Genomic DNA, 22,817 nt, shown 5'->3' with positions numbered 1-22,817 from the left:
GAAGTATGAGAAGCCAAATGTTATGGTTTTGTACAAGTACTCTGATAAACAGTTTTAAGCCTGTAATGTTCCAATTTTGGCAGTCAAGGGAGTTCCCATGCTTTCAGGACTCCCATTTGCCTGAGGTAAACAGGACTAGGACATGGAAAGAACTTGGTAACAAAGCTGTGTGAAAGTTGGACAGTGAAAAAGCTGACCGATTTGAAATGTGCTGTAGCAGAGTTCTCTGGAGATCATGGACTGCCCAAAGACAAATAAATGCAAACCAACACCAAATTCTCATTAGACTCCAAAATAAGCCTATCAACTTTGGACATATCATAAGATTACATGATGCATTGGAAAAGATGTTATGTGGAAAGCAGTAGAAATAGAGGAAGATGGATTGATTCAATAAAGGAAGCCACAACTGTGAATTGGAAAGACCTGAGCAGTACTGTACTACTGTCGACCAGGGCCCTTAGAGACCTGTCATTCACAAAGTTGCTGTAAGTTAAAGCAGACATGATGGTAAAAAAAACAAAACAAAAAAAAAAAAAAACAGGAACAGGATAAGAGATCATAAATATGTGAAAAGATGGTTGGAAGACAAGGAGCTATTGGAGTACAGCAACAGGCAACTGCGAGTAATACTGTGGCTAATGACACAACTGGACTGAAGATGAAAGGATGTTCAGCTGTTGATGTGCTCAAAGGTGAAAGGAGAGTCTTAACCTGTACAGCATATACTATAGAAACATGGTATGTGGGAAGCATGAATCAGGGAAAGCTAGACATAGTAAAATAAGAAATGGAATATATAAACAGTGCAATACTTAGGATGAGATAGCTCAAATGGAGAGAATGGGATATTTTGAGTCAGATAATTACACTGTTTTAATGAAAGTTTAATAGGAAATAGCAACGACTTGGAATGATTACTGAAGAAAACGAAGGAAGGAAGTGCAATGTCAGGTTTAGAGTTGAATATTGAGAAAAATAATGACTACAGATGATTTACATAAATTTGAAATAGATTATGAAAATATTGAAGTAGTTCAAAAAATTTCAAACTTTGGCTCAGTCACTAAGAATGAAGACTTCCGTTAAGGAATAGAAGACTAGGATGGGCAGCTATGAAGCAACTAGGCACAATCCTGAAGTGTCAAGATATATGATTGAATTCTAGAGTTAGGATTGCCCATGCCATCATATTTCCAGTTTCTCTGTATGATTGTGAAAGCTGAGCATTGAAGAAATCTGATAGGAAGAAAATCAACTCACTTGAAATGTGGTGTTGGAGAACAGTTCTATGGTTACTGTGGACTGCTAAAGAGAAATGCATGTGTCCTAGGAGCAAATCAAGCTTGAACCCTCCCTAGAAGGCAAGATAAATAAACTTACACAGTTGTACTTTGGACATATCATGAGGCAACATGGTTCACTAGAAAAGACAATAATGTTTGGTAATGTAGAAGGTATTAAGAAAAGAGGGAGACTGCATTTCAGATGGATAGACACGATCAAGGAAGCTACAGCCCTAAATCTGCAAAATCTGAGCAGCGCTGTGGATGACAAGGTGATTTTGAAAGTCTCTCATTCATAGGGACATGAGTGTTATTCTGGGCTGCATTAATAGAAGTATAGTGTCTACTCTAGATCAAGGGAAGTAATAGTGCCACTCTTTTCTGCTTTGATCAGGCCTCACCTGGAATACTGTGTCCAATTCTGGGCACCACAGTTCAAAAAGGATGTTGAGAAGCTGGAGCAAAACGGTGAAGAGTCTGGAAACCATGCCATATGAGGAGAGACTTAGGGAACTGGGTATGTTTAGCCTGGAGAAGAGATGGTGTCTTTGAAGGGGTGTCACATTGAGGATGGAGCAAGCTTGTTTTCTGCTGCTCCAGAGACTAGGACATGGAACAATGGATGAAAGCTATAGGAAAAGAGATTCCAGCTCAACATTAGGAGGAACTTACTGACAGTAAGAGCTGTTCGATAATGGAACACACTCCCTTGGAGAATGGTGGTCTCCTCCTTTGGAGGCTATATTCAACAGAGGCTGGAATCCCATCTGTCAGGAGTGCTTTGATTTAGTGTTTCTGCATGGCAGGGGGTTGGACTGGATGGCCCTTGTGGTCTCTTGCAACTCTATGATTCTAAGTACAAGGCTGCATTCACACTGTAGAAATAATCCAGTTTTACCTCGCTTTAACTGCCATGGTTCAGTTCTATGGAATCCTGGGATTTGTAGTTTGTTGTGGCACCAGAGCTATCTCACAGAAAAAGCTAAATGTTTTACAGAAGTACAATCCCTAGAATTCCATAGCATTGAGCCATGGCAGTACTGTCAACCTGGATTATTTCTGTAGATTGACTTGATGGCAGTTAACAACAGTCAAATATACTCAGAAGAAAGACCTATTAATTTCAGTGGGATTTACTTCCATACAAAGCTAATACATAATCCATGGGCTGCATATGTTACCTGTCGGTTTTGCTAAAGCAAACAGCACCACTGTTCCCCCATCCCACCTCCGAAGACCCACCCAAATTGCTGCCTTTGCCCTTTCAGCAAGCCCTCCTCCCTAGGGGACCCAGACACCCTTTGCTCCTCCACTTTTCCATTCTCTCTGCTTGATGCCTGTGGAGACTCTCCCCACCAAGAATTTGCCCACAGTTATAACTTTAGCTCTCATTCTGCAATCCAGAATGTGATAACAGTGGCTTTTTCCAATTTATTTTTCTGCTCCTCTTTAAATTGGAACCCAAACTGTGTTCCATTCACATGCCAACTACTGCTTAGCTTCAGCTAGTTTATCCTATCAGTGTGCCTCCAGCCTGTGCCCTGCAAAATATTTGTTCTACAAAAGTAGACCAAAAAGAGTAGACTAAAAGCTTTCATGTGGAGACCCAGCAATGATGTTGGCATGCCTGAGTGAGAGCAGGACTCTCGGGCTTGGTATTCCCTTAGGAGAAATGCCAGCTGGCTAATGGAAGTGTCTGGATGTTTGGAGCTTCCAGGCCCCAGCTAAAGCTAATTTTAGTTCTCTTACTACTTGTGTACTACACTTTTGACTTTTAAAAAGATATAATGGAATTGTGTTATAGATCCCCAGGGATTTTGGCCTCTCATTTAAATTAAGGTTGCTAAATCCCAAAGCCTCAAAGACATGTAAAAGAGCACTACTGTATTCTGTCCTAGCTCTAATTTATGAAGACAATTTTGGGGAATAGGGATCACGCTTTAGTTTGTAGATGGGGCTAAAATGAGAGCTTTGAGGTGACTCTTTGAGTATTTGGTTGTGATTCTCCCAGAACTGCTACTTTTGTAAAATATTTATCTCACTCTTCACACCTTGCATTTATAGTTCCAAAGTCCCCCAAAGTAGTTTGCTACAGCTATAAATATATTTTAAAAACATATACTAATCAATGCACTTTCCTAATGGGTGGGTCATTTCTTCTGCCTCCCCCCAGCAAAATTGCTAATGTGTGGCACCTGAAGGCTGTGAAGGAGAGCTGTGGAGGACTCTGAAGGCCAACATAAGTAGGCATTGGCCATATTTGCAACTTTCTCCAAATGCTGCAGCTAGAATCTTGATCACTGTCTATTGCTGCTTTTTATTTTGAAAAAAAGCTAAAATCCTCAGGATGCACTTTTGTTGAACACACATTGTTAAGGAAAAGGAATATATCAGTGCTTGCATTTTGGTTTTGTTGGGTGTTTAAAGCCATTCATGCACAACATCTCTAGAATAAAATACTATGGCCTGATACAGACTGCCAAAATAAAGCTGCTTCGGGTCTCTTTGGAGGTATGGTATTTAAATGATGCATGGGTCCTAAGAGTCCAGAGGTCACACCAAAGCCACACTCCACTTCTAAGCACTGGAGTGCAGCTTTGGTGCAGCTTCCGAATTCTTAGGACCCATGCATCATTTAAATAGCATACCTCCAAAGAGACCCGAAGCAGCTTTATTTTGACAGTCTGTAACAGGCCTATGAAATTTTATAGGAAATAGGAGAAAAATCAACATTACTATATAATAAAGGAGCTAACAAGGTGCAGAAATTAGTTGCACAGTGTTGTCATAGAGGATTTCTGAAGCTATATAACATCATCTAATAGCAAAATAATTATTATTTGTCTAAAAATAGTTGCTAGTATTCTGTCACATGCCAGGATTAGCAAGACATAAAACCAATTCAGGACTTTGTAGGGTAGTTTTGACTCAACTATAGGTGACCTTCATGGAGTACCGGGAAGGTGAACAAACAGATGGTTGAAATCTAGGGTAAATCTGAGGGCAGATAATATTATTCCTTATTCTGAACACTGTAATGAGAATCTGACCTGCCTGTTGTTCTCCTAGTAGCTATGAAATAAGTGATGGATGTAAGGGTGAGGGTGAAAACTAGTGAAGCAGGGCTGTGGAAAGGGCTGAAATTCTGTTAACATACTGTTAACCTGCTCCATAGACTAAGGACTTCGAAGTGCTTCCATCATTTAACTACAGCAGAAATAAACTGGGGAAACTGTTAATCAGTTTAATTATTAGATCAGTCTGCACATGTAGAATTTACACCAGAAGAGCTGTACCAGAAGTAGATGTACGGCTTGAACAGACAGGTCAAAATAAAGCTGCTTTGGGTCACTTTGGAGGTATGCAGTTTAAATGACACATGCATCTTAAGTGGCCAGAAGCTGCGCCAAAGCTGTGTTCCAGTGCGTTGCTTCTGGCCTCTTAGGACGCATGCATCATTTAAACAGCATACTTCCAAAGTGACCCAAAGCAGCTTTATTTTGGCCTGTCTGCTTGGGCCCTTAGTTATATTTTATTATCTGATAGTGATTCTCTATTGTGGAATCCTGTTTTTTCACATGAATATTGTTGTAGTTTCTTCCTTACCTTTTTTCCCTCCCACATTGAAATTATTTTTCTCTTTTTTCCCTTTCCATCACAGCAGGAAAGAATTTCATATACCCCTCCAGTGAGTCCAGAACCAAGTTATACTTCATCGCCCCCACTACATGTTCCCGTGTCTCGAACAGCCAGAATGGAGGACGATGTCATCAGACTCCCAGCTCATCTGCGTGAGTGTTTCAATAATGATGCTTTGAGAAGCCTGGCCTGGGAGGAATAATTAGGATTGGTCCTAGTATGTAGGAGGTTATTTTCTGAGTTGTAATGGATTACTTTTAAAAGTTACAGGTATACATTTTCTTACAGATGCCGTGAGAATTTATTTTGCTTTGCTTCTTAGACTGGCTCTCTTTTTACTACATGGTAGAGATTCCTTAAGGATTAAGAATACCCTCATTTCTCCAGGGACTCTGTTCCTTACTGGCAGATCCCCCTTACACGGGGGATCCGTTCCAGATGGCCCCCCCGCCCTCGGGTAAGGGGAAAATCGCATATGCTCACGCCCCATTGAAAAGAATGGGGTGCGTGCATGCGGTGCTATGCACCATGCACCCCACAGACACACACGCCATTCATTAGATTCTCCTGTGGCTTCAGTGTATGCTGAAAGCTACCGAAGTGAAGCCCGCATATGGCGCGGGCTCACTGTATTAGATTATATCTTCAGTATTTTACTGATAGTTCAAAATCTTTTCTGAACTGTTCTCATGATTCCAACTAAACATCCTGATGGACACCTGAACTTCCTGACAGTAAGAACTGTTTGGCAGCGGAGAGGTAACAGCTGCCTCAGAGAGTGGTGGAGTCTCCTTTTTTGGTGGTTTCTAAACAGAGGCTGTATGGCCATCTGTCGGGAGTGGTTTGACTGTGTATTCCTGCCTGCAAAGCAGGTGTTTGGACTGGATGGCCCTTGTGGTCTTTTGCAACTATGATTCTATGATATTCTGTTGTATTTTCTCCATCCCTATCATTGGTTCCTAGTAATGAGCTTTGGAGGGATTTTTGGTACTTTTTTTGCAAGAAGAGCATACATTCTGTAAAAATAATCCCAGTTTTTCTTGTCCTGTAAATCATTGTTCCTGATTTATCCCCCTTGTCTCTAAAAATAGCATGAGTTCCTAGCATTGCTGTAATCAATCCTATTCTCAGGGTCCTTAGAGGTTGAGTTTTGGTGAGTAAGGGTGGAGCATGCATTGACTATAGCGCGTATGAATCCAAATGATGCATGTTAATAAGTAAAGTACACAGCATGCCATTTCATATGGTGTAAATTCATCTTGAAATTGTTGAAAGTATGTTATTGAAGAATGTTATATATTTTAAGAATATTTTTACTAAAAGGGAAAAATACCCTGATGTGTATTAAATCAGTATGTGGAAAGTTATTGCAAAATAAAATAATACGAGAGAGAGAGAGACTGAGTTTACAATACATGGCAGCCTAAGCAGTTATCCTGAAACTGAGGGAATACAAGAATAGAGATGTTGCAAGTAGACCAGAGCATATACCATCATTTTTGGAATGCTTTAGGGTATGTAAGGGACTGCAAGAATGAAAGTGAGGCCTTAACAAACTTCTTCAGTGTGCTTTCATAATACAGGCTACAAACTGAATACACTCTGAAGGCTCTCCTCTGTGATCATGTTTGCTCCCCATGAAGGACAGAATTATCATGTGGGGGATTCAGAGGTTGTTCAGTAAGTCTGGGGGTATTTTGGGCTCTGTAGGGGGAGGGATGGAATACCAAGCCCTGCAGCACCCAAAAAAGTAATATGTATGCTTACAGCAAACATATGCATACATATGTCCTTAACAGGGTGCCAGAAAAAGTGTTTTTATTGTGGTAGGTTATTTTGATTTCTAGTTTTTCTGTTCCATATCTTCTCTTTTGTTTTACTTTTTAAAACCAAAGCTCATTATTTTGAATGATGACTTGAAACTAGTGCCCAGTCCCTCTGTCATCAGCCCTGAGGGTGGGGAAGGGCTGCCAAAATCGTAGTTCTTTTCTGCTGTTGTGCAAGATGACCATACCATATATCAATAAATGTACCTCATGCAGTATATGTAATCCATGGGATTAATGCTTCTTGAAAATGCCCCAAAAGTGTATGAGGACATTTTGTAGTTTGGAAGAAACAGGTAAGCAACACCCACCCCAAAAATGACAACAACAACAACAACAACAACAACAACAAAAACCCTCTCTCAGAAGCACAAATGATAGGGTCAAATCCCATAGTGATTGACTCATCATTTTTAAGATAGAAATAGAGAGAAGCTGGGATAGAATCTTATTTGGTTCTTCGTTCACAGACCCTTAGTAGGTAATGTTGACTTATTGGAGTTCTTTTCTTTTCTACCATAATAATGTACTTAAAACCATTAACTATCTATTGATATTACTTACATGCAGGTTTTTTTTAACATATCATGGGGCTTGACTACACAATTTACTATATAACCCATGAATATGTTAAAGGTAAAACTTAGGGGCATATAACAAAGGATGTAAAGGATGGAGCAAAGGAAAGCGATGCCAAAGAACATACAAAATTTCAGTAGGCATAACTAAAGGCTGGATGGATGAGAGAATAAATGGGGGTGAGTGCTTCCAAGACAGATTATGCTCTTGCCTTTCACCAGGGGGTAGTTCCTTTTTTTTAATAAGAATTAAAGTGCAGTACTTACACTGGCCCATGGATAAGTCGACTCACATTTTTGGGGTCAATTTTTTACTAAAATTTCTAGACTTGTACATGAATATATACAGTAGATGCTCCTCATCCTCTTTGAATAGACTGTAATCCAACCACATGCAATTCGTAGGAATTAGGGCTTTTTGCATAAACTCCACTGAAAAAGGATTTGTGGTTTTTACTGGAATAGCCATGAGTATCTGCAAGGATGCACATTATCAGAAATGTTGCTGTCTGTCTGTTTAGCATGGATTCATGTGCCTGCACATTTTTCAGCAGAATAGATGTGACTTTTTGCAGGAAGGGGAAGACAATTAAGCATTTATGTGAATGTGCAAAAGTCTGCAGCAATTCACATAATATACTTATGTGTAGACTAGCCTCTACTCTCTTCTACTGAAGGTATCTAGTGAATTCTGAAAAGCGAGAGCAAGATGGGTTATAGGTTTTGGATTGCCAAATACTAGGAGAACCATTGCAGTTGAGAGCAGAATCCATTGCTAGACTCTAGATAGTAGACTTGTCTAGAACAGTGGTTCTCAGCCGGTGGTGCGTATACAGTTAAGGATACTTAGAAGCTATCTATTTAGGACACAAGGTATGCATAACAAGAAATTATTGAATTATTGTTTTGGTAGGAATCGTGTTTTTGTCATTGTAATATCATTTATTCCTAATAGTACTACTGCAGTTTTCAAATGTATTACCTTGTGTTTTCAAGTTACCATAGAAGGAAAATTTATAGTCAGCAGTATTACTACAGTTTTCAACTACTAATGAAGTTATTATTCTTGTTTGTGCTTCATTCCCACACCCTACTGTAGTTTTATGACCATAAATAGTAAAGATAATAACAGAGTGCTCCTTGGTCACCGCTAGGAGTGATGGTTGGGCTCTCGGAGAGATCTGGTCTCCTTTGGGTTGTTGCACCTTCTTCTGCATGCCACCACACCCGGCTTCCTTGCTTGCCTGCCCATATTCAGAGGATAGCTGGTGGTTGCTGCTCCTTGCAGCACTACCTGTCACTGCTTCACTTGCATGCCTTCTTGTGAGGGCAGGTGAATGGATTGATTTGGTGATGCTTGCTCCTTGCCACACTCACTCACTGTGGATAGTTCAGTGGACAAGGAGCCTCATGCAAGGGCATGTTGATGAGAGTTTCTACCTCCTAAACTTAGAAAGAGCCATTCTTTGATTTGACAGGGTACTGTCTTTATGGGTCAGGAATGTGGCATTGATTTTATGGTAGCAGCTTTGGAGGAAGAGTTCCAGTGCTTTGTAACAATGGCTGGGAATCAAAGTAGGCAGACATGACCAGTCAGGTTACTCATTAATCAAAGCAATTCAATGCACCTCTCACAATAAAGGTTAACTGTAGATTGTTCTGCAAAGAGATCTTGCAGCACCTTTTGAAACTAATTGAAAGAAGTTGGTAGCATGAGCTTTCATAGACTTTAGTCTACTTCCTCAGATGCATGTAGATTGTTCTATTGCCTGTGTTGGCAGAATCAAGTACTGTATAGGGCTACTTTGAACTCTCTGTGTCAGTGGATCTCATCACTGATGTAAAACATGCCCATTTTAGACCTGTTAATCTAACATGGTTTGCCTGTTGAGACTCTTGGGAGTCATAGAATGTTCAGCAACCCCATTTTCCCTTCTTTTTCTTTAGGTCTACATGTACACCTAGAAATATAATGTATGAATGAATGAAACAAAATTGGAATTTGAAAGTTGTGTATCACACAGGTACACTTTTCATAAAGTGAGGATTGGATGTAGCTCACTTAGAACTGTAGACTTAGTGGCAAATCTAGGTTTTGTTTTTCAGGATAATATGAACAACAGCCTAGCATGGCCAGCAACTTATTATCCTTGCTGCTTGCTTCAGTTGCATTTGCCAGATCATGGGAACACAAGAACTAACTAACCCTTTCTGAGTCAAGTGGAAGCTGCTTAAGAGAAAAATCTTACTGGTCCCATCAAATACAGTCTGTGTCCTAGGGGCATGGATCTGAAAAGAGTTGATACTGAGGCTTTTGTACTTTAGCCATATCATAAGAAGGCATGACTTACTGGAAGGGACAATAATGCTGGGAAAGGTAGAGGGGAGAAGAAGGAGAGGTAGACTACACACTAGATGGCTGGATTCAGTTAGGGAGGACGCAGACAAGAGTCTGCAGGAAATCTGCTAGCAGTGGAGGATGGGGATACTTGGAGATGTGCCGTTCACAGGGTCACCATAAGTTGAGTCGACTTGAGGGCAGCTCACAACAACAACAAAAGGTGAATCACTGACAGTTTAAAACAGCCCTCTTAAGTGGTTACAAATTTAGAGTAGGTTTGCTTCTTGCTTGTGGTACTCCTAGTTAAATGTTTTAAAAATTATGCAATCTCCCTTCTTTGTTCACAGAATATTTATGTATTTATAATCATTCCATGTTTCCCTTCTTCTTTTTCATCTGTTTTTTTTATCACAATCTATTAAGGAGGAAACTGGCAGTAATAGAGGCCATCCATCTGAATGTACCCTGAGATATATTATAGCCTCTGTGTTTCTTTTTCTTCCTTTAAGTAAAGAAGGTACAGAAGAACATAAAAATCTGAAGTGAAAATTTAGAGATAGAGGTAGAATATGTCTGAGAAGGAGTAGTTTCTGGGGCTTCTGTGCCCTGGGCTGCTCTACTCTCAAACAGAGAAGAAAGGCAACAGTGGGCCAAGGATTAGTCCCCGTCAAGCATAAACCTTGAAAACTGCTGACCTATTATTTTACCTGATGATTGCAATTAAAATTGGTTGTCTAGTAAAAGCATTAGGAAGGATAAATTACTAACTAGATCATTTTGTACATCCTCTGGGGATGCCCCAGCCTTCTATGGTTGCCACAGGCAGTACTGCTCACATTACTGACCCCTTGATAAATCACCCATTGTGATCTCTCACAATTGGTAAGCCTCTATACTAAAACAACTGGAAACAAGAATCTTCAGACAGGACATTGTATGTTGTGGGACAGGCTGAAAACTGTGCAGTCAATGTGTTCCTTGAAAGCTCCATTCCAGAAACATTCCTTATCATCCCAAAGCTAAGCATTTTGGGGCCCCATTGATTTCAAAGTGGCACAGTTGGACCAGTTTCTTTTGTTTTATTTAAAGATGTAATATTCTATATGCTCCTGTTGAAAAGCTACAGCTTAATATAAAATGTTTTCCTCTCTTTTCCTTATTCTGTCTTTTTAAGCCAACAAAAACAAAAACATCACTATATTTTTGAATTTTTCCTTTTTGGGCTTCTGTGTCTTTGGAAAGAATTTCCAAGGAAGGCAGACACCAGTAACCAGTTTCATGCTTCCTGATAAGGAAGTTGTTCCAGTAAAGGCAGCTATAAATAGCTACTTTTTAATTTTAAAAATGGAGGGGGGGGGGAAGAGGATGAGAGAAAGAGTGAAATGTACTTACTTCACCTAAAAAGAGAATGGCTTTGGATCAGAAACATAGGTTTGCTGTCCATTCTAGTTCTCATTGCAATCCCATTTATCTGTTCTTTTTTTGACAAGTCAGATAAACCAAATAACACAAAATTTGATGTGTGATTTAATGCAAGTTTTTGTGCTAGACTTCATTAAGTGCCCATTCCCGCACTCATCACTCCACTCTAGATACAAAGTAGGGAGAGGTAATAGGGACAGTCTTCTTGCTCTGGTTTTTTAACCACTTTCTCCTAAACAAAACTGAGACATTAGTAAATTTATTTTAACTTCTTGCTTTTTGAAGTGAAGTGCTGCTGAGGGTTCTATTTGTTCACTCTTTTCCTGCCCATCTCAGCTGCTTTTGGGAAGAACTGTGTGTGATGGTAGACGGTTGTCTTCAACTGTAGGTCATGGTGAGGCAGGTGATTCAAGGGGGAAGCTTGTAGGCGGGAGCCACAATGTGAATACAACATGAAATTTCTTTACCCCAAATCATAAGACATTGGGTGAGATCCTGTTGGCTGGCAAGCTACGCCAGTGTCACAACAGCGATGCAGTGATGGGGAGTTGAGTAAAAAGAGCACAGCCATGATGGGGGAGGAGGCATAAAAAGCCTTCTTCAGCTCTGCTCAGAAGAAAAGCTGATGGCTCCTGAGTAGTTTACTTCTTCAATGCTGCCTTGAAAAATCAGTCAGTTTTCTGAGATGGTGTTCCCAGAGTGTCTTTAGCTTCAAGGATCCAGGTACTGAGAAAATAGGCTACTTGGGAGCTGGCAGCTTTCACTCCAGACACAAACAGGCTTTCTTTGCCTCCTTCCCACACGATGCAACTATGAAAAAAGTGCACTACATCAACATGACAGACTAACTAGTGGACCAACAGGATCTTGGCTCCAGTGATTAATATCTAAAACCTCTGATGTTGCAGCTCAACTTTGAATATCAGAATTTCTCTCCCCACCCCCCAACAGATCAATAATACAATGCACTTTCCAATTGTATGCTTCTCTAAGCTTGAATATTATAAAACAGTTGAGTATCTACATCTGAACACTGTGTTATCAGTCTGTAGTTCTTTTGGTAAGAAAATAAAGAATACATTTATCACATTCTAATTTCGTTGTTTGTGAACATTCACACAGTTATGTTTATGTATCTCTCTTCATCAGACCTCAGTTGTCAGAACTACCAACTTACTTGTCGTCCTCAGTGGCATACTGCTAGAACAATACTGTATTTCAAAACATCTTAGAACTCTTTCTTCCTCCATACTGCCATTCACATTGTCTTAATGTATCCCTCTAATGTATACAGAAAGATTAGTTGGACAGGTTTTTGGATACAGGTACAAATACTGAGGTAGAATATTCTGTGTGTAAAATAAATTTAGTTTAAAAACCACAGAGAAAACATCTTAAGATACCATTGTGCCAAAACTGCACGACTAATAAAAAACAAATATTTGTGATGTTGATGGTGGAAAAAGCTAGGGCAATAGCAATAGCATTTACATTTCTTTACTGCATCATAGTGAACTCATCACTCTCTCAAGTAGTTTACAATCTGTAAGCCAGTTGCTCCTAACAAGCTGGGTACTAATTTTACTGACCTACGAAAGGATGGAAGGCTGAGACAACCTGGAGCCATGGGATCAAACTCAAAACGTTGTGGTCACAGTACCAACATTTAACCACTGCAGCACCAGGGCTCCCTCAGGACAATTTGGTAGTCATCACCAAATGGTATGTCTAAGGATTGGGGAGTAGAAAGCAAATACTTTACACTCGGGATGTTTGATCTAGAAGCCAGTAAGAAAATATTGCCAGAGGAAGCATATAACAGAAGTGGCTTTTGTGAGCCTCATGGGAGAGAGATCTGAGTTGTGCAATCCACCAGCCATGTATTGTGGCTTGCCAGGTGACAGCATTTACGTTCTTCAGTCCCAGGCAATCCACAAAAAAGGGTGCTTTGAACTGGGCTTCCTCACTCTGCCAACCTGTCCGAAATACACTGATTCAGAGGAGTCCCTGTTAGTGAGTTTTAAGCTGCGAAGGCCTTCAACAGAATCTGAAACTGAGTAATGAAGTAACTGCATGGCCTTAGGCAACCTGCTGTTTCTCATACTCAATCTCCTTTCACATTGCTGAGATAATATATTGTAGAGCAATTTAGAAAGAACTATATAAATGTTAAGTACTAGCATTATTAATCTGGGATTCCTTTTGCTTTGCTTTCTGTAACAGGTTACTGTTGAGTCTACCATTTTTTTTCTTTTGAACTTTCACTTTAGTCTGCAAAAGGCCCGCAGAGCTGAGAAACAGAGAAAGCAGAGCTGGTTTCATCATCACCCTGTTTATTAAAGCCACAGTAAACTCCAAGGACCCGGAGATGACTTCCATACTGAGAATTTCACATTTCAGTTTTTCTCATCACAGAATTAGTGAAGGGGAAAGGCTCTAGTTAGTGAAGCTTTCTTCTATTTGCCTCTTTTCAAGATTCAGGAGACCTGGATTGGCTATCCCTGCCCTATAGGAGCTTCTAGACTGAGAAGAGTCAGATCCACTTCTCCCTTTCTACATGCCCTCATATATGACCACAGTACCTTCATAGGTTTTGGTGATGTCATACATTTATATGAAGTGTTATTCAAATGTTTTCAAAACAGTGTCACTTTGGTCTGATCTGCACAACCTATGACCTGTCAAAGGTAGCTCACCAAAGTGTGTGGTATCCCTCCAGGGAAAGAGAAATCTCCTTGTGTAATGCAGGGCCTGTGTATATTGCAGAAGACTCTGAGCCACATCTAGGGCACAGGCTGAGGTAAATCATGCAAACCTATCGAGAGTTATGATCGGTCCATATGAACAAAGATTATCTAAAACACACACACATATCCTACCTCCTGTAAGTTCACCTGCAAACAGCAGTTGTGGGTGAATTGTCTCTCAAGGTAGCTTGTTTTCCATTATTTATATTTTTATTAAGATGCCTCATTGTAAGACACATGTAAAAACTGATGGCATGCTATATAATACAGTTAAATAACTGTAGCAGTAGAAATGTCTAATGAAACCACCCTGAATAAGCCTGTGATGAGAATTACTAGAGCCATTCCAACATCAACAGCTTTGTCTGAAGGTGAGGTGTCAAAGAAATTGACCTTCTGCAGTCAACTTCTGAAGGTCTTTCAGACATAGAGGGTCTGAAAAAGAACAAAGTGGCTACTGAGATACGTTGCCCCCTTGGCCCTTCAGGTGGATTCTGGGCTGGCCTTGAGGCCAAACACACACTTCACAAATGTGCAGCTGCTTGTATTAATTGCCAAAATGCCATCTGAGGACTCAGCTCTTAAACTTTATTTTTTGGATAATTTTCTTTATTTCTGCTCTCTTGCCTTCATGAGACCTATGAGTTTTGGTTAATACCAAAGAGGAGCAGCCATATGATACCTGCCTTTAATGCTTAAACACCCTTCCATTCCTTTGAAAGCAGGATTATTGTAACCGCAGATTGGGACTGCCATCACACATGAAGTTATTATTTTCTTCTCTCCCCTCTGTTTCAACATCTTGCCTTAAAAAGAGTTCCAGTGATTTTGAAAGTTTGTTCACTGTTTATGATTTTTGGTTGGTCCTGATAAAGATATTGTCTTTTTATGTGAAGACTTCTTAACAGATTTATTATACAAATCATTTTGAGAAGACAAACTGTTCTGTTACTTTTTTCTTTTCTTTTTAAAATCTTTCTGAACCCTTTGAGTAGCTGTGCAGACAGCTCTTCATTCAGTATCTCAGCTGCAATCCCATGGAACCAGCACAATTAATATACTAATTAATTAATTATGAGGAGATGTTGCCACTGGCATAAGAATCAAGGCTTTCCAGTTTATGAAGTAAATGCTTTGATGCTGAGTTTTAAAGACTGTTTCCATCATCTCTAGCCAACAGAGCAGTGGAGTGATATTTAAAATTACCTCTTTTTTATGATATACTGTATGAGACTTGAAGTCCTTCTATTTAAAGAAAACAAAATATTGGATTAAAAAAATCAGGATTTTTCCATAAATGGTCGATATGGTGAACCCATTAGCCTTTATTGCAAAATGAACAGATTAATGTTGAAGAGTATGTGGTCAGCTCTGGAGGGAAGAAGAAAGAATGCTTCATGAGAAAGGCTTCCCATTAGACTTCTTCTTCTTCTTCTCTCTCCCCCCCCCTTTTTTTTTTGGACCACGCAGCACATTTTTTTTTTCATGTTTTAAAATACAAAAGTAAGGCCCGATCCAGACAGGCCTATAGTGCACCCTCGTCACATGCTAGGGGTTGGCCGAGGGCGCACTGCCCATACGTGCCTCACCCCTAGCATGTGACGAGAGCATCAAAATGGTGGCACCCTGTACACACAGGCGCTGCCATTTTGACGTGACGGACGTTTAGCATCTGCACGTCACGCCCCTAATGACCTCGCGAGTGTGCCATTATGGCGCCGCAAAAAGAACCCGCTTTTTGCAGGTTCTTTTTGCTCCACGAGGAGCCACGCGGTTTGTCTGCTGTGGCTTCCTTGCAGAGCAAAACAAGGCGTGGGCAGACCGCCCTTTTGGGCGGTCTGTACACCGCCAAAGTTACAAACTGAATATATACATGCACAGAGACATACTACACTTCCCTTTATCTGTCCTGAATCTCCACCCATTCAGTTTCAGTAAATGACAGTAGGCTTTAGTATTATGAAATAATGCCCAATTTTACAAATTCCTATCATGTCTTCCTCATCTAGTTGCTAAGTTAAACAGCCCTAAGCATCTCAACCTGCCCTTAAATGTGAGTTGATCTATTCTGTTGGTTCTTTTTGATACCTTTTTTCATATCTATACTATCCTTTTTAAGGACAGTGATGAGGCGTGCACATAATATTCCCGATGTGCTTGCATCTTGGATTTGTATAAGGGTGGTATGATATTGTCAGTTTAATTTCTGAATGTTCCTTTGATTATTCCCAATATGGAATCAGGGGTTTCTTTTTACAGCTGCTGCACACTTTGTCGACATTTTCATAGAGATAGCAACCATTGCCCCAACATCCTTTGACTGCTTAGTGATTCTTTAGTTCCCATTTGAGACATCCAGACTTCTCTAAAATGCCCAAAAGGTGTCACCCAAAATGGTAACCACAGCAGGGTACCACTACAGGAGGCTGAAATGGCACTGTACAGCCTTAAATAGTTAAAGATTTCCCATATCTTGGATCAATCATTGATCAGAATGGGGATTGCAAAAGACAAAGACTGGAATAGGGGAGGGCACATGAAAAGAACTACAACAAGATTTTTAAGTTCAAAATAATCAAAGCCGAAACCAAAAGTAGGATTGTCTAAGCCAACATATTTCCCTCACCATGTTGGATGTGAGAGCTGGAACAGTGAAGAAACTGATAGAAAAAAATCAATTCATTGAGAAATGGTGCTAGAGAGAGATGCTAGGGATACTGTAACAAATGGATCCAGAACAGATCAAACATGGACTCTCCCTGGAAGCTAAGATAATGAAGTGAGGGTTCATACTTTAGCTATGTGATGAGAAGAGATTATTTACTAGAAAAGACAATAATGCGAGGAAAGGTGGAGGGCATAAGAAAGGGAGAGATGAACACATATCAGATAGGTAGACTCAGTTAAGTAGACCATATTCATAGCCTGCAGACCAGTGAGACAGGGGGCGTGGAGGTGTCTCATTCACATGGTTGCAATAATCGAGAGCCTGACTTAAGGACAATTAATAACAACAACCGGCCAAGCTCCAGATATTTTCATCACCTTTGATATAGCACAACAGGAAAGAAACAAAGTTCTAATCTCTAAATCGAAACGGGATTACTACTCCCTGTTCCAGTCTAGCTGGAACTCTAAATGTTAAACCTCTGGGGGAGCTAAAAATACACTACAGTTTTGTTGCAGATTTCTGTGTTAATGTTTTCTTTGTATGTATGTATAATCATTTAAACAACTTAACATCATGTAAAACTAGTGGGGAAACAGAAAGGTTAGCAGCCATATTAAAAGGTAAACATATAGTTGCCTCCTCAAAGGAAGTCTCTCTGTATGCATTTCTCATATTTTGCGTGGAACCAGGAAGATCTCAAGTTCTTTCATCCTAAAATAATAAAAAACAATCAACGTGGTAAACTGGCTGCAAGTAACAGGTTTTTGAAGTTGCAGTCCGACATTTATATTTAAAAGGAAGAAGCCTTAGAAAGCTTAGCAGATATCCTTTTGGATAGGGTGTTCCACAGCTGATCGACGTACAGCAAGGCCTGCATTATAAACACCTTGTGTCGTCTGTTGTGCCAATGGAATACACTGGTTAGATAGAACACTATGCCAACAGATAAACAACATATGAAAGAGAATAGAGTTTTTTATGAGAACATTTTCAGATTAAATAAGTTTCTTGATTTGTAAGGATACAACAACAACTCTCTCTTTCATTTCCTTGAAACCAACTACCCCTTCAATATTTAACTTTTGTTGGTTTTCAGTCTCGAAATGGCTTGGCAGAGACATCTTAAAATCCCCATAATGCTTGTTCTGTTTCCGTCTTTTCCCCAACACACAAAAAGTGGTAGACTCAGTTTCGAGTGTTTTTAAAAAAGCCTTTCTGTTACATGTTTTGAGTCAGACTTTAGTTTTATTTATGAGTGACACTAGCAAGATAATTCATAACACATTTAATGAGAACAAGATAATTGGTGGTGTATGCAGTTTTGTTTTGGTTCTCAGAAACACACACACACACACACCACACACACATATGCAAAATGGATGGTAGAATCAGAGCTGACAGATTAGTTTCATGGTTTTTGTGGGGTTTTGGTCTATGTGGCCATGTTCAGAAAATTTTTCTTTCTGCCGTTTTGCTAGCATCTGTGGCTGGCATCTTCAGAGAATGCTTTGCCTGGAAAAAGTTGGTGATGTATATATCTGTGTGAGCCTGGGAAAGGCAGATGATTGCATGTGTATTGTTTTATGCTGATGGCTGGCCTCCCAGCCTGAACTGGCCATCAGCATTGAACAATGCACAGGCAAATCATCCGCCCCAGGCTCACACAATATATATACACCCAATTTTTCCAGGCAAAGCATTCCTGAAGATGCCAGCCACAGATGCTGGCAAAACATCAGGAAGAGACAATTTCTAGAACATGGCCACATAGCCCAGAAACAACCAAAAACATGGATGCCGCCCAGAAAGCCTTCGACTTCACAGATTCTGTATCCTTTTTAAAAAAAGTAACCTTCTATCCCTGAGAGTTATCAAATTATCCTTGAAAAAAACTAGTATTGATCAATTCACTAGTTTCAAGTAAATACAATTTGTGTTTGATTGTGAGTCAGATATGGTGTACATGTTTGGATAAAAGACCCAGAATTTACTTCTGATATCCCCCAGTTGAGATGTTTAGAAATTTCTTATAAGAAGACAGGTATAGGACACAAAAAGATTACATGCAAAGGAAGCAGTAGACAACATGCTGTGTAGTATGGAAGAAGGAACCATGTTTCAACCAAATGTGGTAACAGTTTGAGATGAAGGCAATAGAGAAGATTTAGGAATAAAAGTGCTGATGCAGTAGAGGGAACGTGCATAATGCCCGGACTACCTAGAATCTTGCCATATCCAGACATCATAATACTTTAACCAATGAATGAAAGAGTAGTATGGTCAACAGTTTTTTAGTCTTGATGTTTAAAATATCTTAACCACGCAAAATACGGTGGTGCTTAGGACCTTCAAAGCTCTGTGTAGCTTGAGTCCAGACTGTCTAAATGCCTGTTTTACTTCTATGAGCCTTCCCAACTTTTAAGATTTTCAGGGAAAGGCTTTTATTCAGTGCTGCCACCAACATGGGCACATTTGGTGAGGACAAGGAGATAGCCTTCGTGAGTGCTGCTCCCACTTGAGATTACCTCTAACAAAGGCTCAGTGGTCCCGTCTATTCTCCTTCTGTGACCTTTTTTAGGCAGGCCTTCACTTTTAATAGGGCATATTACACTTTTCTCCTTTAAAGTGTTTTTTATTTACTGTTGTAATTAGAGTGTTTTAATAAAACTCTTATTTAGATTTTTAAACGTTGATATGAAATAGGTTTTTAGGGCACTTTGATTTTAAATCAGCCTGCACAATATACAACCTGGGCCACACGCGGCCCACCAAAGCATTTCCAGCGGCTCCTCCACATTCCAGCTTTCCACTGAGGAGTATACTGGAAAGATGAGGAAGAGGATGCAAAAAGTGTTTAGCCTATTTATAATTTTGGTTCCTACCTACTGCCAAGTTGTGCAGGTCTGTTTAAAATGGATGTGAGATGCTGTTGAGTCCTGTGACAGGAGAAAGGTGGTCCAGGAAGGAACAAAACGTTTTCCTTATATCCAAATTATGGCTGTTCGGAGTGGGGGGAAAATAAAAGAAATGGATTGTGGGAGATGTGTGGTCAGGCATGGTCTCTGCTTCTTTTATGTTAATCAGCAGGCCACCTAGATGATTAGAGATGTCTGAATGGCTGTGGATGGTGCTTCTCCTCATATTTTTTTCTTTCCAAATTTGTCAACTGCACAAGAGCCCATTACACTACGTTTTAACTGTTTGCAAACCAGTTTAAATTGGTGTCGTTCACACATGCGCCCAGGTTTTCCTCACCCAAATCAGGGGGGTCTAGTGCAAATCCCCCTTAACAAGGGTTTTTTTTTGAGACGGGGGATTTCAAAAGAACTGGGGTTTTTTTTTTTTTTGCAGGAGCTGTCAAGGGAACTCAAGTCAATTCCATTGGAGCATCCTGCCACCCCAGTCTTCTCCTGTCTTCCTCCTCCTCCTCTCCCCCCTCCCGCCTCCCTGCTCTTTCCTCCTCCTAACTCCTCTTCATCTTGCAGCTGCTGTGGCAGTGTTGTCCTCCTCTACATTTGCCCCCTGTACCTGCCCTGGGTCTGCCTTCCTCCTCTTGCTCTCTTCATCCCCCATCTGCCCCTTCAATCGCGTTTGCGCAGGATTGAATCTCTCCATGGCAATTTACCCCCGTTCCCAATGTGTAAACGAGAATTGGGATAAATATTCATGGAGAGATTTGATCTGGCAAATCAATGCCATTGAGAGATTGAATAATGGCAAATCAATGGAAAACCCACACCATGTTATTCCTAGTGTGAATGGGCCCAAGGTAACCTTTCCAGTCTGTTTTTTAAAAAAATCCTAGAGAACAAGCATACAGATTTCTTTCCTTTGTGTCATTCAAACACACGCATGCACACTTTCGTGATCTAATTGGAAATGGGGAAATTGCAGACTGATTGTGAGCCGGTTAGCACATCTGATCATATCCCAGTTGTTAAGGCGCGTCATAAAATGTGCGTCCTGTTTTCACACGAAATTGGCTCTCACCCACTTAATGATCACAAAATGTCTGTGAGAGGAATTTTTATAAAGTTGTGCTCCCTAACTCCCATTGTTTTTTAAAAGAAGTTTTTTCTGTGTGAAAGTTATTTAAAATAAAAACACACTGAACAGTATTTTGTAGACATGAAGAAACGAAACGCTGATTCCAAACTGTTCCCAGCAAGATGTAAGAAAAGTTAATGGAAATTTGGCCCAACCCTAATATATCTTTCTGTGTGTTGCAATCAGTTGTAAGTGTGCTAACTGGTTTTTTGCTTGATTTCAAAGTTGAATATTAGTGTAGGGTCATTCCCCCCCCCCCTTCCCTTGTTGTTTCTCTTCTCCCCCTCCCCTCACTCACTGAAATCCAGCCAACGATTTGTGCATGCACTTTTCCAGAGGGCAAGAGTTTGAACTGGATTTAGTTCAGAAATCGCTGGTGTATTGTGAGAGAGAGTTTGTGGGTAAAAATCATGGGGGTAGGAAGTCTGCTTGCCTTGAAAGGACTTGTTGATCCCCCCAAATCCTGGCTGCAGAAGTGGGCAAATGAAGAGGTTGCCAAAAAAGAGAGGGGAAAAAAACCCTCTTTAAGCTGCCTCCGCTCAAAGGCCACACTTCTGAGGGAAATTTCCTTTTTGGGGAAGTTGCTGCAAAGGAATTTCCTGTGTGGGCAGACGTAGCTTCCTGACTTGAAGGCTTCTTGGATGGGAAAAGAGTTCATAATGGAATGACAAATTAAAGACATACCAGCTCAGTTCCCTTCAAAACAGCTATCAAATGATCTCAGTGCATGTACCATTCCACTCCCGCGCAGGATGAAAATAAACTGCTTCCTGACAGAATTCACTGTGGAGCAAGGAGCAGATCCTTCCCACAGATGCTCCTTAGCCAGGGTCTCAGTTTATCTCTTTCTCAATTACGGCTGGTTTATCATGGTTATCCCATCCTGGTCTTGTTTTACTGATATATACAACTTTTCTCATTGTCTCTCCTGAAGCACTTTTTCTGTAAAAGTAAATTAGTAAAGGTCAGGACAAACCTCCCCACCAATTGTCCCCTCACTATTAAATGTCAGATTCCTAATTTGTTTCCACTTTACAAAGTGAAGATTCAGTGCAAATCTGCACTATTTGAAACCCCGACTTACTTCCAATTTTCATAGTTCATCGTCATCCTCTCCAGTATTGCCACACTACAAATCGCACAATTCCATAGGATGGAGCCATATTAAAGTGTTATCAAACTGATATTAGTGAGCCTGTTGGTGCATCTGTTTTATCTTTATTTGGTGGTGTTTTTTTTTGTTTGTTTTTTGTTTGTTTGTTTGTTTTTTGTTTTTTTGTTTTGTTTTGTTTTGTTTTGTTTTGGTCACAGTGTGGGATTTTGCTCAAAAAGAAAGCAAATTTTCTTCAAATGCCTTCGATTAATTATTTATTCCACCTTTCTCCTAATGTGGGACCCAAGACAACTTACAACCCTGATAGTTCAGTAGAAAATGAGTTTTATTTTAGAAGGGACAGTATTTGACTGTCACTATCACTGAACCAGAATCTCGGTGGTATCTATAGCTGTATTTTCATGCTGCAGGGAGTTTGTGAGAGAGTGAATAAAGTGAGCAAACAGTTCCTTAACAAAATACATGCATTTTATTCAGGAGCCATATGAATTTTCCTGAGTAGTTTAACAATGGTGAGTTCTAGTTGTATGATGAAATAAAGGTAATTTAATGTATCCCTACCCTTTCATTCTAGAAGTATGCAAAGAAAGGAGTGCAAATCCTACCCCCTCTATTTCCAGTTCTGTCACTCTCCACACAGTCTTCAGTTATGTGAACTGCATCATACATAGGGGAGGGTCTCCTGAAGATGCTTTTTGTCCTTCATGTCAGGAAAGTAATGGAATAGGAGATGGAGGGCATGGGGCTGCCGCACATCTTCAGTGTGGAATAATAATACTGATTTACCAGAAAGCGCTTAGGTAAAAATGATGTATGCATCATGTACAGATGGTCAAAAAAGGATAAGTTATTTACCATTGTTATAAATAATGGTTCATATTACTCATGATCTGTACTGTGCAATAGTTTTAAGTTAAAAGGAATGCTATACCTTTTGGGTCAGTCTAAATATGATGACTGCAGAGTTTTAGATTAATTAATGCACTGTCTTGTGTTAATTACAGTTTTACTTTACAACTATTTACAAGTTTTGCTGGTGAAGAGGAAATGAACCTTGCCTTGAAAAAAGTTGCCCAAGGGAGACGATTTAGCCTTTGCCATTGAAAACAATATTCCTTATTACTCAAGTCTTGTTAATTTTTTAAA

General features: G+C 40.0%; 1 protein-coding gene across 4 annotated transcripts in view; it reads left to right on the top strand.

Moving 5' to 3' along the window:
• Positions 1-22,817, top strand: part of ETV6 (ETS variant transcription factor 6) — a 168,464-nt gene that overhangs the window by 62,136 nt on the left and 83,511 nt on the right. The window contains exons 1-2 of one of the 4 annotated variants that reach the window (XM_042467977.1): positions 1,744-1,803; positions 4,948-5,077. In XM_042467977.1, coding sequence (XP_042323911.1) covers positions 1,780-1,803; positions 4,948-5,077 — 154 coding nt within the window. In that variant the 5' untranslated portion in view covers positions 1,744-1,779. Of the gene's footprint in view, positions 1-1,743; positions 1,804-4,947; positions 5,078-22,817 lie in introns of those variants that run through there. The other 3 variants (XM_042467976.1, XM_042467975.1, XM_042467978.1) reach the window with 3 other exon arrangements.

The sequence above is a fragment of the Sceloporus undulatus genome, chromosome 5 (genome assembly GCF_019175285.1).
Source record: "Sceloporus undulatus isolate JIND9_A2432 ecotype Alabama chromosome 5, SceUnd_v1.1, whole genome shotgun sequence".
NCBI lineage: Eukaryota > Metazoa > Chordata > Lepidosauria > Squamata > Phrynosomatidae > Sceloporus > Sceloporus undulatus.
Note: the sequence above shows the minus strand (reverse complement) of the source record. Positions and strands in the feature narration are given on the sequence as shown.